Raw genomic sequence first — 17,280 nt, 5'->3', positions numbered from 1 at the left:
ACCTTTATCAAAGGAATTTATAGCCCTCAACCTCTCCCTCCTCTCTCTCTCTCCCTCTAAAGGTCAAACCATGGCGAACCATGCGTCGCATACTCACCACTGGATGGCGACGATCTGCCCAGTGTGTCTTATGTCCACGAGGATATCTATGAAGCTCAAATGGCTATGAGGACTTTGGAGGACCACTTGACGGTCTGAGATGTGGTGGAGAAAAGGTATCAGCCGCGGCTGCAAGCTGTGTAAATTGCACGTGAATAATGAAAAAGAAAAAAGAAGAAGAAGCAGGTTGTTTTCTTTTTGAGCAAACTGGCCTCGTTTTGAGCCGATACAAATAAAAAGAACAGGTGACCCTCTTAGAAAAGACACGTGAATCTCTCTTCTAAATATAATCCCAATTCCGTTTTTTCCTCCTATTCCCTTTTACCTTCCATCCCCTGCCAACCAATCCTCCACCATCACCACCACCACCTGCTCAAATCTCTCCACCACCACCTATTTTCTTAATTTCTACTAGCATATGGGCACACACAAAGTGTGTGAGAAAATTTTTTATTTTTGTTTTTGAAATAGAAGGAGAGAGGAAGAGAGTAATAGAGAATGTGGGTTTGGAAATTTTTTTTTATTTGTTTTTTTTTAATTAGAGATATGTTAGGATTACATGTAGGTGAGGCTTTGAAAAAAAAAAAAAAAAGCAAAATTTGATTGTATAAAATTAAATATCTGCCCCATATTTTTTTATTCATGTTTTGTTTTAATTAGAGGGTTAAATTGGTAATTTCATAGGGCTTTGATTGACAATGAGTGTTTTATTAATTAGTAGAGATTTTGATTTAGTAGTGTCCTAATCTCTAAATTTAAATAAATTTTATAATTCTAGCCCAAATCAATAAAATAGGATGCTATTAAAATTGTGGGCATTAGATGAAAATTTTAAATTCCTAATAGATTATTGTTATTGCTCTGATTATTATATTGTAGTTTTATGATTTCTTTACATTGATTTAATCGTGTTGGTTAGTTTATTATATATATATATATATATATATATATATATTAATTAGCATATGTCCCGTACTTTTGTGTGTGAAAATAATTTTTATTTTTATTTTAAAATGGGAAGGAGAATGGGAGAAAAAAAAAGAATGTGGATTAGAGATATAAGTTTTCTTTTTTTATATTTTATTTTTAAATTTAGTTTGTGTGAATTTACTTTACCACCCATGATTTTGTTTTGTAGTATAAGACAAAATTATTTTTTTACTCTCTTTTTATTGACAAAGAAGATTTTATTAATGTAGTTTATATCTATGTATGATTTTAATTTCGGTAATTGATAGGATTTTCGGTTTTAATAATTAATATATGTAGAAATCAGATGTATGAAACGATTTAACGAAAATCATTATCAATTAGTTTAGACAATCTCATTCCAAATAGTTCAACTTCAATATTGGAACCACTTCATGTTAAAACTCTGAATCCACCACTGATTATGCTTTCCGTTTTTTATTTCTAATTTGCAATGGATTTTGTGATTGATTTTGTGGCTTAAGTTTCACAAGGAGAAGACGAGTAAGATAATGGCGCAAAGATTGCCACGAACTCTCGTGAAGACAAACAAAAGTGGGATTACTGTAAGTGCACCCCCATCCCCCAAACAGACTACTACTTGTGCTTATTATTGTACTTCCTTGCTTTCGATTCGATTTTAGAGGCTGGCTTTTGGGATTTTGAGAGATTCTTAGGAATTAATCATTTTAGGGGCTACTTAGTACTACGATCTAATGATATTTCTTTTCATTTGTAAATAAGAGGTCTTATGTTCGATTATTGCCAAAGATGAATTCGAACCACATTATTATTAGTTCATCCACTCCACCCACCTCTTAGTGTAGATAATATTTTTAGCAAAAAATAAATAAAAATAATAATTCAGGGGTATTCAATTGTTGTTGATGAATATCAAACTTAATAAAAGAAATGTGTCTTAGAATATAGTGTCTTATTCTCTCATATTGGTTGGATTATGGTTGTGGATGAATCAAACATAACAAAAGAAATGTGTCTTTGAATAGCTTCTTCTAATTTCAATCAGTTGTTGCCTTGTTGGATAGATTCCATGTTCGAGGTTGATAGAATTTGTAAGTTTGTTGTTCAAATTGCTTTCTCTATGATCCAAACGCCCCTTTAATAACAATTCAGTCATCAATTTTTAGAATTATTTCATTGTTTTTAAGAATCATTAAAGTAGCTTTCATTTTTTTTCCTTTTTTTCTTTTATATTTTTTTTTTAAATTGAAAATTTTAAATAGTTGGATATTAGTGAAAACTGAGAAATCAAAACAGTTAATGTCATAGAATAACATGAGAGGTAAAAAGATAGATAAATGTCTTTTTGATGTTTTAACATCAGTTCTTAATACCATATACAAGGGTGAGTTGGTCGTAAGTGACTAGAAGAACATTTTTGGTTCACTTAGTGAATAGGGTCCGGGACAATTTTGTCTAATTAGTTTAACTTAGCATCCTCAACGTTACTCTCTATTGTAAGCAATTACAAATATTACACACACACACACACACACACAAATATAGCTTACAAATAATTGTAATATAACTTTAACCAAGTGACCATAGAAATTTTTTGGTTCACTTAGCTAGTGAAATAGTGTCCGATAACTATTTTGCTAAGTAATTCAACTTAGCATCCAATGATACTCTCTATTTTAACCAACTATAAATATAAACACAAAACAACTTACAAATAATGACCATATACAACTTTAACCAATTTAGAGATTCATATATCATAATCAAATACAAATAAGTTCTAATGTGCAACGTAGCACTAAAATGATTCAAAATACAAATTTTAAACTCTATTTAGCTTACGCTGGACACACGTAAATAAAATTATATTCACTTATTCTTGACCCCATCTTTTATGCCTATTCCTTTGATAATAAAAGCAACCCTCTCAACCCCTTCAACCTCAAGGTTCTCAACAATCAATTGGCAACAAGAGGGTTTTTCATTCACAAATTTATGTCAAAAGTAGGATTATTAGTGTATCAATGATTGTGTATTCCGCTGGTATCGTTTTTGGGTGAATGGTCCCGATTGACTTTGTCAAGCAGAATGCTTTCTTCTAAAATTCCTTCTCCTTTTTTAGCCTTCTGTTGTCTCTCAGGCTTGGGTGTGGCTTGTTAGGTGTCTCATCTCTATCTGCTTTTGGAGTTGGTTGGTTGTTTAGATTTTGGTCTCTTCGTTATTGTATTGGTTTTATCTTCTTTTGGAGCCAGTTGTTTGTTTAAGTTTGGGTCTCTTCGTGTTGTAATTGGTTGTAATTGGTTGTATTTTTGTTATGGTTCATATCTGTTAGCTGCCTTTTGGCCTTTCATCAAAATTTGCTTTGACTAGAAAAAACAAAATTTGTCTATGATGTGTTTGAGGAAAAGCCTTAAAGAAAAGCTCTTATCTTAATTACTCTAACTTAGCAACAATATATGTTTATTAAATGTTTAAGGAAACTTTAAAGACAAATTTTTGGTTTATTTACTCTAACTTAGCATCAGGATGTTATGGACAATAAACATTGGATTTTATGTTGATGGATGAGTCATTCTTGGACTGGATTCCAAGTGTCTTGCTATTGATAGACTAGAATCTACTATAAAATATGCTTTTGCCAAGTATTAGCCTTCTACCCAGCAAGCTTTTGTTTTACCCTTCTTGAAAGTTCATTACCATTCACTGGGTCTTTTTAGAAAGCAATATTATGGATACCCAAATATTTACTAATGGTAGTTTTATGCTGAATCTGAAGAATATTTATGATTTCATTCCGAAGCCCTAAGAAAAACAAAGAGAAGATTTATGAAAATTAATTTGCTGCCCACAAAACTTTCGTAAACTTATCTAAAATACCTAGAAAATTTCTTACCCCTTTGGTAGAAGCTTTAGCAAACAACAAACAGTCGTCATCAAAAGCTAGATTAGAAATTTTAAACCCAAACGAGTAAGTTAGAAGACTAACATGAGATTTTGGGATGCTAGAGAGATCATTTAAGTGGCGAATTAAGGGTTGCATGCTGAGCATAAAAATATACGGATTGGGAAATTATATAAGTTAGTTAAATTATATTATTAATTGCTTGTCAGGACATTGCAAAGAAAATGTCATACAGAACCCTCTGGAACGCCAAGTCACCGATAGAGACTCCCTACATACTATGTATTTGCGAAAGGCTAAAACTTGAGCTAATAGGTATTAAGGTGCAATAATGAAAATAACACGCCAGAACACTTTTCAACTAGAACACCGATCGAGCTTACGTCTAGTACAGAAGGGCATCAAGCCTAATTTCAAAGGCTACTCATCGAGTGGCTGGATTAATTAGAAGTCAACAGACATGAGTATTAACCTGATACTCTATCATCAATTAATTTCCAATATACTCTTCTAACAATTCCTCCCATTTTAATTGGAGGTTGCGGTTGGCCACTTAGTACTGCGGTCAGGTGGTAATCCTCTTCATTTGTAAGTGAGAGGCATTAGGTTCAATTCTCATCAAAGGAGAATTTCAACCACATTATTGCTAAAAGCGGGAACCCATAGTTAGAAATGCCTATGAAAATGTTTAGAAGAGGTTTGATTCTGAAAAGCAAAACATCACCTTAATTGTGATGTTAATAACTAGTTGTAGCAACTAAAAAATCAAGTCCCCGACCTTGTTTACCAACGAACCTACTGCTGCTATATATAGCATGTCATCAATGGTAGAGAGTTATTCTTAAGATACTATATTCAGAGAAGAAAGAATAACAACGAATGTGCAGGCATCTGGTACTGGCCATATAAACCATGGCATTGCAAAATAATAGTACACATGGGAGCAAGATTTGATCTCTGGAGTACGCATTTCCTTTGCATAAGAGCATTCCCACCGTAGCTTTTTGCTCGGGGGACAGTCTCCAGAACAAAGGCCCGAGGGCCGGTGGATGGCCTCCAGCGTGAGGCAGGCCGGGGGATGGGGGAGGCCCGAGGGCCAGGCCCGTGAGGGATTGCCAGGCCTTGAGCCCGAGCTGAGGATGACGCCATGCTGACGCCAGGGTGGCGTCAGCGTATTATTTAATTTTTTTTGTGTCAGGCGCGTGCACCCCACCCTCGCGTGGGGGCGCGTCCCGACACAATAATCAGAAAAAAAAGGGTTTTGTCAGTTACCGTTGGGAAGCCACGTGGCTTCCCACGGTACGTTAGATCCTAACGGTCACTTAATGTGGACCGTTAGATCTCAACGGTAAAAAAAAAAAATGTCAGATTTAATATCCACCGTTCGATCTGAGATCAACGGTGGATATTAAAATGCTTTATAAATTAAAAAATAAATGAAAAAATAGTTTAAAAAATCTGAAAAGTTACCGTTTGACACGTGGCACAATCTGGAGCGTTGGAATTCAAATTTTTTTATATCCAACGGCAGAGATTAATTAATTGAATAAAAATTTAAAAAAAATGTAAAAAATTCAAAAAAATTCAAAAAAATATCTGAAAAATCTGAAAAAAATTGTAAAAAAAATTGTTTTTACTTTTCTATAAATACCTTCTCATTATCATCTACCTTACACAACAATTTCATATTTTCTCAACTACTTTCAATCACATTCCTTTCTTTGTCTCAAAATTTGAATCCATTTTTTTTCAACAAAATGACCACTGGTGCAGGTACGAATTGGTCGCTTATTGAAGATGTTGCGTTGTGTACTAGCTAGGTTGAAGTTACTCATAGTTCGCTTACGGGTAATGAGATGCAGTTGCGAGAAATGTGGAGTCTTATTCATACCAGTTTTCTTGAGAAAATTGGTGGGAAAAGAACCAAAGAATCGATGTCCAGTCGTTGGAAATTACTTAGCCAATCGTTTAGTACGTGGAGAGACGCTTTGGCACAAGCTAGTAATAATATTCGAAGTGGGGAAAATTACTCGGATCAGGTAACAATTTATTATTTATTGTTACTTATTTGTTACATTATAATTATGTTGTTTGTATTATTTATTTATTTGTTTGTTTGTATTATTTATTTACTAAACTTGGAACTCTAGCCCCATGTTATGATTAAAATGACATATAAATATATATATATATATATATATATATTTGTTACTTATATATATATGTATATATTTGCTAGTTAGTTATTTTCATTATAATTATTTATTTGTTACTTATTTTCATTATTTACTAAACTTGAAGCCTTCTTAGTTATTTTCATTATATTTGTTACTTATATATATATGTATATATTTGCTAGTTAGTTATTTTCATTATAATTATTTATTTGTTACTTATTTTCATTATTTACTAAACTTGAAGCCTTCTTACTTATTTTCATTATATTTGTTACTTATATATATATATATATGTATGTATATATTTGCTAGTTACTTATTTTCATTATAATTATTTATTTGTTACTTATATATATATATGTATGTATTTGCTAGTTACTTATTTATTTGTTACTTATTTTTATTGTGTAGGAACTTCAAGCACAAGCTTGGTACGCTGCCAAAACCAAAAGCAAAAATAAATCATTCAACCGGTGGGAATGTTGGAATATTGTCAAAGATTGTCCTAAATTTAGAGTTGTGCCAGTCGGTCCAGAAGTGCACATGAACAGCACCCCTCTACACTCTACACCCGATCATGTTCATGAAGATGATGCAGAAGAAGTGCCCGAAACGCCCCTCCCTGAACGCGCGTCGGGTTCGACCCGTTTTCCAATTAGGCCTCAAGGTAAGAAGGCTTCAAAGAGAAAAGGTAGTGCTTCCAAGAACGATTATGCAAAGTTCATGGAAGAACTTACTCGCCAAGGTGAATTGACTTTGGCAAGGGACCTGGCGAAAGATGAGGCTGAAAAGGCTAGAGAGGCATCAAAACAAGCAGCTGTTGAGAGAGAATTTTATGCTAATGAGAGAGAAAGAGAGCTACTTAGGCAAGAAAGGGAACATGTTAGAGAAGAAAGACGGGCTCAACAAGATCGTGAGATTATGAACATGTCTTTAGAAGGGAAGTCTCCAAATTCTAAATTTTTTTGGAAATCAGAGAAAGCGGACGTTGTGCGAAGGAGGCGTGCAAGAGAAGCAATAGCAAGCCAAGGTGGTTCTAGCACCGCAAGAGAAGATCATCCTAGCACCACAAATTGGTTAAGTGATGATGAATAGAGTACTTTTTGTAATCGGAGCCCATAATTTTCCAATCACTTTGGGTTGTAATTTATTATTTATTGTTTGTATTATTTATGTTGTTTCCAATTTCTTGAATATTTATTCAAATTAATTTGGTAAGTTATTTATTAAAAGTCCATTGTTCAAATTAAAAGTCCTTGTATAAAATAATTAAAAGTCCATCGTTCTAATTAAAAGTCCTTTACATAAACATAAACATAAACATACTAAGAATTACATAAACATAAACATAACAAAATTACATAAACATAAACATAAACATAAAACATACTAAGAATTACATAAACATAAACATAACAAAATTACATAAACATAAACATAAACATACTAAGAATTACATATACTAAGAATTACATAAACATAAACATAAAAAAATTACTTAAACATACCAAATAATAAAATACACCAAATAAAATAACATAAACATACCAAATTAAAAAAAAACACACTAAATGAACTTAATTATCTTCAGCTTGTTTCAATGCCCACTGGTGCTCTATCAAGTCAATTTGTCGGGCATTGTGCATGTCTGGCATTTGAAATGCAGTATATCGTTGAATGAGCCTTTCATTGTAACGTCCATCCCTTTGTAATGGCTCATGTTGCACGGGCTCATCGGTGGCGTCATGAGCACAATATATACGTGTTCTTGAATTGTTCATCGGGTCTGGCTCATATTCATCAACGGCTTCATAATCGTACTCATCTTCCACAATCATGTTATGAAGAATGATGCACGTCATCATGATGGATCGAAGCGACTCTACATCAAACAATCTGGCAGCACCCCTGACGATCGCCCAGCGAGCTTGGAGGATACCGAAACAACGCTTTACATCCTTCCTGCACCCCTCTTGACAGCTTGCAAAGTGTTTTTCCTTTGCACTCCGTGGACGTGGCACTGTTTTGACAAAGGTTGACCAGCGCGGGTAGATGCCGTCAGTTAGGTAGTATGGCCCGTCGTACATACGTCCGTTGACCTCATACGTAACTTTTGGTGCATTTCCTTGCAAGACATCGTTGAACACTGGGGATTGGGCAAGGACGTTGATGTCATTTTGAGCTCCCGGGACCCCGAAAAAGGCGTGCCAAATCCATGTATCAAAAGATGCCACCGCCTCCAGAATGATACTTTTTGCTCCTTTTCTGTCCCCGTAAGCGCCTTGCCATGCACTTGGACAGTTTTTCCACGTCCAGTGCATACAATCAATGCTTCCAATCATCCCCGGAAAGCCACGCATCTCCGCCTTCTTCAACAGCCGCTCCAAGTCCATGTGTGTAGGTTTGCGGAGGTACTCAGCGGTGTAGATAGATTCGATTGCTCCGCAAAACCTCATCAGGGACTCAAGAATGGTTGATTGCCCCATCCTCGTTATCTCATCCACTTGGTCTGCAGATGCTCCATATGCAAGCATCCGCAAGGCAGCAGTAATTTTTTGCTCAGGCAGTAGACCCATAGCACCAAAAGCATCTTTTTTTTGCACAAAATAAGAATCATGGTTGCAAACAGCAATCATGATTTTGTTGAACAAATGTCGTTCCATTCTAAAACGACGTCTAAAGTACGTATCAGGGAATGCACTATTAGGAACAAAATAATCATCCAAGAGTTCCATACCTCGTCGTTGCCTGCTTCTATCAAGGTTTCCGGAACGGCTGGGTCTGCAGATCTGAGCCGCAGCTTGGATGACTCGACGGGAATGTGAGGCTCTGCCCCTTCTTACTTCGTCATTTCTCATTTGACGCTCCTCATCCTCTTCCTTCTCATTTCTTACCCTCTGGTGATTGAAGATTGCTTCAGATTCGTTAAACAATTCTTCCTCTTCCTGATTGTATTCCCACATCATCCTTGAGGAAGAAGAAGACGACATTGAAAGAAAGAAACAGAAACTATGAATAATGATACAAATTTTTGTGAATAAGGAAGCAGAAACTATGAATAACGATAGAGATCTTGAGAATTTTGGTGTGAGATTTGTGAGGATGGATGGTGGATTATATTGAGGATTCAGAAATGATTAGGTTCTGCATAATGCCACGTGGCATGCCGTCATTCGTTACAAATCTGATGGAAATCTATCCTCAAAGATTGTGAACGGATTATGACATGTGGCATGTCGTCATTCGTTAAAAATCTGATGGAAATCTATCCTCAAAGATTGTGAACCGATTATGACACGTGGCGCGACGTGATTGGTTAATAATCTTATCAGAAATCCATCACCAATAATTGTATTATTTTGTATTATTTAATAATACTTCGGATAATGACACGTGGCGCACCGAGAACGATTAAAAATCTTATCCGATATTACAATTAAAATTATTTTGTATTATTTTATAATAAAAAAAAATACTAATATTTTATTGCCTATTGCCAGGGCTATTGAAGTGTAACGGTGGAGATGCAAATTCTATTGCCAGGGCTACTTACTGTTCATTAAGGGCAGTTACTGTTCATTAGGTGGATTGAATAGTGTATTGCCAGGGGGGAGGGCTCCAACGCTGGAGTTGCTCTAATACTCTTCCCTATGTACATACGTGCGAAAACATAAATGCAACATGAAGGCGCAACAGTAACGAAATGAATGGAGCAACAGTACATTTTACAAATATCATCATGATGGTTCCTAATGAAATTGCATTAATCTCCAAACTGCATATGGTCATTGTGCTGTTTTCACTTAGGTTATGTGATATATCTTCTGTAGAATAACTATGTGTGTGTGTGTGAGAGAGAGAGAGAGAGAGAGAAACAGAGAGAGAGTAGCATTCAAAAATTACAGAGCTTGAAGGAAATACCACTGTCACTATGTCAAGTTAATCTGCAATAATCTCAACCAAAATCATTACTTACTAGATCGCAACTTCATCAACTTCATTGAAGTCTTGCGCGGACCACATCACCAGCTCACAATTTAGAATTATACCCAAATTTTGCTTCGTTTCCTTGCAAATGATCATAAGCATTGCAACAGCGGAATACTTCATATGCACAACTGGTTGGTCGTCAAACTCAAACTCGATCACCATGTCATTCTTGTCATCTACCCATTGGGTTATGGCCTTTTCCTGCACCGAATAAGCAAAATCTCCAGCAAAAGAAACCCGAAATAGATGATAGTTTTGTCCTACCATGTCAGGACATCCCAAGCAGTGGCAAGAGTGAACTTCACTTCCAAATTTACTGAAACATGTACAAAAAGTAAGTCAATTGACACACATAAAACCACCGTTCCGGTCTAATGGGTACTGAGGTACGTCATATAAATACGGTTCAAGTCAGTACTAGCTAATAGCTGAACAAGAAGTGATCTTTGGAATCCCCTCAACAGGCATTTCCTTTGCATAATACTCTTCCATATGCCATACGTTGTAGCAGAGAAAACATAAATTCAAACTACTTTGTTTTAACTCAGAATTAGCTAACAATTAGCTTTTGCCAGCACTAGACACACATTACAAATGCTCACGCTATACAGGGGCAAATGCAATGGTGGAAAGTTGTGGAAGTTGTTATCTTATATTCTAACTTAAATGAAAGCGAAGCCTTGTGAAGATATATTTATAAACTTCTATTAGGAGTTTAAAGTGCCAGAGGATGTGGAACATAGAGGTGATTGTTGAGTGTCATTGGAAGTGAGCTAATAAAAGACATGTGAATTGGCCCAAAACTACTAGTCTTTATGTTTCAGTAGAGACTATCTCATCAATGAGGTACACGGAGATGATTGACATATGGTGAGCCTACTGCAAGTTCTATGGAAGCACTTTTTAGCACTTTATGGCCCACCCTTGCAAGAATGAAGGTGTACGATCTGTCGACTTCAAAGAGAACATGAAGATAACCCAACACATGAAAACATCACCCATCAAGCTGCCAAGAAAGGGTTGATCACTTGGAAAAATTTTCTTATGTAAAGGTATCTGAGTCTTTGCGATGGATTGAAAGATAATCTTAGTAGAGAAGCAGATGAGCATTCAGCACCAAGGTTGAAAAGCAGAAGAATGTGTATATAAGGGAAATGAATGGAGCAACAGTCCATTTTACAAATATCATGAGGATGGTTGCTATCGTCATTACAATAATCTCCAAACTGCATTCATTAATTGTACTGTGTGTGTATATATGTATATATATATATATATATATATAAGAACGACAACCATTACCTGAAGAATAGCTTCATAACCTCAACTCCAACCTTGACAGATTGATGAACAAGGATAAAGAGTGCAGTCTCCACTGTCAAAAGAATATGTTGGTATGCAAACCGCTTATGATGACTGGTATATGTTGCACTGACTAACAAAAGAGTTTCTTCGATTACGATTGGTTTTCTTTGTGTCTACATTGGTTTTGGAATGGTTTGATGAGTTATATTGACTGGTATATATGTATCATCTTAACCCTCATCAGGCAAGAAGCTGATTTCTCTCGATTTCCATTCCAATAAAACCAGGGGCACCAGGGGATATCTCACCAAGCATCAGGTATAGGTTCAAAAGCGGTACCTGATGCTTGGTGAGATGCCTTGATAAGCTTATATTTACATAAATTTTACATCAAATTCACTTGTCTTTTCTTAGTTAGTTCCTTATATTTTTGAGCTATTTACTTTGTGTTTGTGTTTTGTAGGATTTGTCAAGCAAAGAAAAGAAAAATAGCACAAGTGGAATTTTAAGTAACAAATTTGTCAAAACTGCCTGTGCAGGTCAGCTGACTTTGGAAGCAAGTTGCGGACAGCTCAGAATGAATTAGAGAATGGGCCTTATATGCATGGAAAGCTACGGATGTCTATTTTCTGGAGTATTTCACAGATTGTTGCTATCGTTTTTCTAGAAGAAGTTATGACCGTTTAAACACTGAAATGTTCCCAAGGGGCTGAGCAGTTTGTAACTGACAAGAAAGCATTGAAAGCAATAAATCCAATAAAACTAGCAACCAAAACTGATGCAGCCAAGAACAAGCCAGCTGACACCTATTCAAATATCAGAGGAAATGGAAAATTAAGTGGGAGTAATGGGCATAAAGGCTGCCCAAAGAGTTACAATTGTTTTAGCATTTCCTCTCACTTATTGTCATCACTAAATGGCTGTTAGTGAGGTGATTTATGGAGAAAAAACTGTGGCAGCAGAAAAGAAGAAAAGGGCTGCAGGTTGCAGCGGCAAAGAGGGAAAAAAAGGTGGAAAAAAAGATAGAAAAAAAAAGGAAGGAAAGCAAGGAAAAAAGAAGGCTGCTGCGTTGGGGAAGGAAGGAAATGAAGGAGGAAATCTTGGCATTCTCTTCTTTCGGTTTTATCTTCTCAAACTCATGTCTTTCTTTTGGTTTAATTTGAGAATTATGTGTAACTAAATTTTTAGTAGTTAGGGGCTGTTTGAAGCCCTGAATATGATTGCAAGTTTGTTATGACATTTCGTTTGAATTACTTTTATGGATGGATGAAAATTGGTTCACTATTTGTCTCATTGATGAATTCTCTATGTGTTTTCTACAGATGCATACTTAATAAGCATATCTAGGATTCTAATGCTACGAATATGTGTGTGCCTGCCCTTGTCGAATGAGGACCTACGTATGTTCTAGAGTAGTACTTGTTAATTGCGATTAACATGTGAATCAATTTCTAGGATAAGTAAGACAACGCCAGTACTTACGATGCCTTGTGATGACTCAAACTCTTTTTGTTCTTAATGATTTCTACTTGTTAAATCTATGAACACACCATTCTAGATTGCATGTTAGGGACTAAGTTAAGTTGAAAATGTCATTCTCTTAACATACTACATAAGAAAGAGTAATAGGTTGAGTTCTAACATTGAGCCAACTTGAGCATCTTCATCCGAAAATGAAAGGAATTTGAATGAAACATAACATTTTTGCATGATTATTTGGTGGTGGATAGCAATTCCCCTAACTTGTTTTTCTTAATTTGAGAACTACTTAAAATCTGTTTTTGTTTGATTTAATTTAAATAGCAAATAAACTCCAAAAATCCCAAAAATTTGTGTGAGTGTAGCTCTGTGTGTCTAGTATCTACATATAAAATTTCGTAGACTTTAGATAAGTGTAAATTGGTCTAATAATTATTTTTTGGTGGCTGGTCAGTAGGGACAACGGCCCAGTTTTTGTGACATTTTAAGTAGTTAGATAAAACAATCTTCTACGGGAAAGACCCTTATTTTCATATTCTACAATTGCCAAATCTTATTGTTAATAAGGAAAATTAATAGGACATTTGTGTGCTACTTTTTGGTGTGCTTTCAATCCTATCATGCCTCCTGATGCCCCTGGTTTTGTTGGAATGGAAATAAAGAGAAATCAAAAGGAATCAGCTTCTTGCCTGATGAGGGTTCAGATGATACACATATACCAATCAATGCAACTCATCAAACCATTCCAAAACCAATGTAGACAACACAAAAAAAACTAATTGTAATCGAAGAAACTCTTTTGACAGTCAATGCAACATATACCAGTCATCATAAACGGTTTGCATACCAACAAACTCTTTTGACAGGGGAGACTGCATTCTTTGTCCTTGTTCATTAATCTGTCAAGGTTGAAGTTGAGGCTATTAAGCTATTCTTTAGGTAATGGTCGTCGTTATTATATATATATACACAGCACAATTAATGAATGCAGTTTGGAGATTATTGTAATGGCGATATCAACCATCCTCATGATATTTGTAAAATGGACTATTGCTCTGTTAGTTTTCTTTGTATGAACATTCTTCTACTTTTCAGCCTTGCTCCAGAATGCTCATCTGCTTCTCTACTAATATTATCTTTCAATCCATCGCAAAGATTCAGATACCCTTACATAAGAAAAAATTTCCAAGTGATCAACCCCTCTTTTCTTAGCAGCTTAATGGGTGATCTTTCCATGTGTTGGGTTATCTTCATGTTCTCTTTGAAGTCGACAGATCGTACACCTTCAGTCTTGTAAGCGTGGGCCATCAAGTGTTGAATAAGTGCTTCCATAGCACTTGCAGCAGGCTCACCATATGTCAATCATCTTTGTGTACCTCATTGATGAGATAGTCTCTGCTGAAACATAAAGACTAGTTTTTGGCCTCTTCACCTGTCTTTTATTTGCTCACTTCCAGTGACACTCAACAATTACCTCTATGTTCCACATCCTCTGGCACTTTGAACTCCTAATAGAAGTTTATAAATATATCTTCACAAGGCTTCGCTTTCATTTAAGTTAGAATATAAGATAACAACTTTCATAGCTTTCCACCATTCCATTTGCCTCTATATAGCCTGAGCATTTGTGATGTGTGTCTAGTGCTGGTAAAAGCTAACTATTAGCGAATTCTGAGTTAAAACAAAGTAGTTTGAATTCATGTTTTCTCTACTACAACGTAAAACATATGGAAGAGTATTATGCAAAGGAAATGCTTGTTGAGGGGATTCCAGAGATCACATCTTGTTCAACCATTAGCTAGTACTGACCTGAACCATATTTATATGACGTACCTCATTAGCCATTAGACTGGAACAATGTTTCTATGTGTGTCAATTGACTTACTTTTTGTATATGTTTCAATAAATTTAAAGGTGAAGTTCACTCTTGCCACAGCTTGAGATGTCTCGACATGGTAGTAAAACACTATCACCTATTTCATGTTTCTTTTGTTGGAGATTTTGCTCATTCGGTGTACAAAGAGGCCAAAACCCAATGGGTAGATGACAAGAATGACATGGTGATCGAGTTTGAGTTTGACGACCAACCTATTGTGTATATGAATTATTCCGCTGATGCAAAGCACTATGATCATTTGCAAGGCGACAAAGCAAAATTTGGGTATAATTATGAATTGTGAGCTGGTAATGTGGTTCGTGCGAGACTTCAATGAAGTTGATGAAGCTACGATCTAGTAAGTAATGATTTTGGTTGAGATTATTGCAGATTAACTTGACATAGTGACAGTGGTATTTCCTTCAAGCTTTGTAATTTTTGAATGCTACTCTCTCTGTTTCTCTCTCTCTCACACACAGAGTTATTCTACAGAAGATATATCACAAAACATAAGAGAAAACAACATAATGACCATATGCAGTTTGGAGATTAATGCAATTTCAATAAGAACCATCATGATGATATTTGTAAAATGTACTGTTGCACCATTCATTTCCTTATTGATGCGCATTCATGTTTGCATTTATGTTTTTGCTCGCACATACATAGGCAAGAGTATTATGCAAAGGAAATGCTGATGAGTCCATATTATACTATATATTTTACCCTATTCTTAGTTATAGTTTATTGGTTATTTTGGTAGAATTTTGATACATTTTCAATGTAGAATATTTGACTTCCTCTGGATCAAAATGTAATGAAACGGTCAAATTTTGAAGTGATTCCAATTGGAGGAGGTTCGTGAGTCTTTCAAGCTGATCGTATCAAAATTCTAGATTTTTCTACTAAGTTGTTTGACCATGGCGAAGAAAAGAAGGTCTAGTGCGCAGCTTTTCCAGATTGACATTTATGGACGTTTTGGGTATTTCGAAGGTCAAGATGCTATATTTTGAGGAAGATTCCTTCTGAGTATTTGTTAAGGATGTCTCAAGCTTTAAAATGAGGCCTTTTGGGACCAAATAGGAGTTGATTTGGTCAGTTAAAAGTCTAATTTTCTGAGAAGTCCGAATTTCAGTTCAAATAAGAAACCTTTTATTTTCTGTTTTATTATTTTATTATGTTTTCTAGTTTTATTTTAAGACCTTTTAGGCTTTTATTTTGTAGTAGTATAAATAAGGCTATTTAGCCATTAGGTTAAGGGAAAACATGCGCACTACTTTAGAGAGCTTTGGAAGTTTATTTTTAAGGTGTTTTCTTTCCATGTTCTTAATAATATTTTGTTTTATGATTGTTCGTAACTAAGTCTTTTGCTAGGGCGAAGCCATAAGCCTTAGCATAAATATGTGATTTTATTAATTTGCTTATGAATGGATGCATGCTTGCTTACTTTGAATTATTCATCACCACGATTGAACTATCTAATTGTCTTAGTGATTCGCAATCATTAGGATTTTTAGACAAATAATTTGATGCAATTTCTGTTGGAACATCACCTTGAAATTGAGGAGGGTTTCTTGTGATTGGTAATTGTTAGTTCACTTAAGGCGAACATCACGCTCTTAAGAGTTGCATGATTTTTCAAAGGGTTTTCACAAAGCTTAATGAGTCTTGCATATTTATATTTGATTTGAACATCACAGACGGGTTGCATGTTAGATATACATTTTTGCTTGAACATCACGAGGAAAATATGCATTAGGAAAACCTAACCTTCAAAGCATGTATTTAGAAATTTATAAGTCATTGGTAGAATTGCATAAACTTGTTAACGGTGATGGTGTTTAAATTGTTTTCCAAAACCTTTTTCTTTTGCTTTCTTTACTTTGCCAATTATTTAATTGTTCTTGTTTAAATTCGTTTTTATTATTTTAAATTCCAAAATCAACCTTTTTGAAACTTTGTTCTAAATAGTTTGCTAAGAATTAGTTTAAATACAAATGATTCATTCAATCCCTGTAGAAAACGACCTTACTGGAGCCGTTTATACTACAACTACCTTGTACTCTTGAAAGCATTTTTAAGTGTTTTTATCCATACTTTTGCAGATGGTAAAAATACCTATCAAATGCCTACTCCAAAGATCAAATCTTGCTCCCGTGTGTGCTATTATTTTGTAATGCCATGCTTTACACGGTCAATAGCAGATGCCTGCACACCCTTTGTTATTCTTTCATCTCTGGATATAGTATCTTAAGAATAACTCTCTACCATTGATGACATGCTATATATGGTAGCAGTAGGTTCGTTGGTAACAAGGTCGGGGACTTGATTTTTTTAGTTGCTATAACTAGTCATTAACATCACAATTAAGGTGATGTTTTGCTTTTCAGAATCAAACCTTTTCTAAACATTTTCATAGGCATTTCCAGTTGTTGGTTTGCGGTTTTAGCAATAATGTGGTTCAAACTCGCCTTTGACGAGAATTGAACCCAATGCCTCTC

General features: G+C 35.2%; 1 protein-coding gene across 1 annotated transcript; it reads left to right on the top strand.

The window, feature by feature from the left end:
• Positions 1 to 5,548: 5,548 nt before the first annotated feature.
• Positions 5,549 to 7,361, top strand: LOC137746594 (uncharacterized). The gene is made up of 2 exons (XM_068486607.2): positions 5,549 to 5,991; positions 6,541 to 7,361. The coding sequence occupies exons 1-2, from the start codon at positions 5,809 to 5,811 to the stop codon at positions 7,222 to 7,224; spliced, it is 867 nt and encodes a 288-aa protein (XP_068342708.1). The 5' UTR covers positions 5,549 to 5,808; the 3' UTR covers positions 7,225 to 7,361.
• The last annotated feature ends 9,919 nt before the right edge of the window (positions 7,362 to 17,280 follow it).

This window comes from Pyrus communis, chromosome 2 (genome assembly GCF_041283825.1).
Source record: "Pyrus communis isolate YQ-2024b chromosome 2, ASM4128382v1, whole genome shotgun sequence".
In the NCBI taxonomy this organism is placed as follows: domain Eukaryota; kingdom Viridiplantae; phylum Streptophyta; class Magnoliopsida; order Rosales; family Rosaceae; genus Pyrus; species Pyrus communis.
Note: the sequence above shows the minus strand (reverse complement) of the source record. Positions and strands in the feature narration are given on the sequence as shown.

Excerpts from the sequence above, each read along its gene's own strand:
- LOC137746594 (XM_068486607.2), top strand. The coding sequence starts at position 5,809 with ATGCAGTTGCGAGAAATGTGGAGTCTTATTCATACCAGTTTTCTTGAG. Across the intron at positions 5,992-6,540 it reads GGGAAAATTACTCGGATCAG|GAACTTCAAGCACAAGCTTG; the intron begins GTAACAATTTAT and ends TTTATTGTGTAG.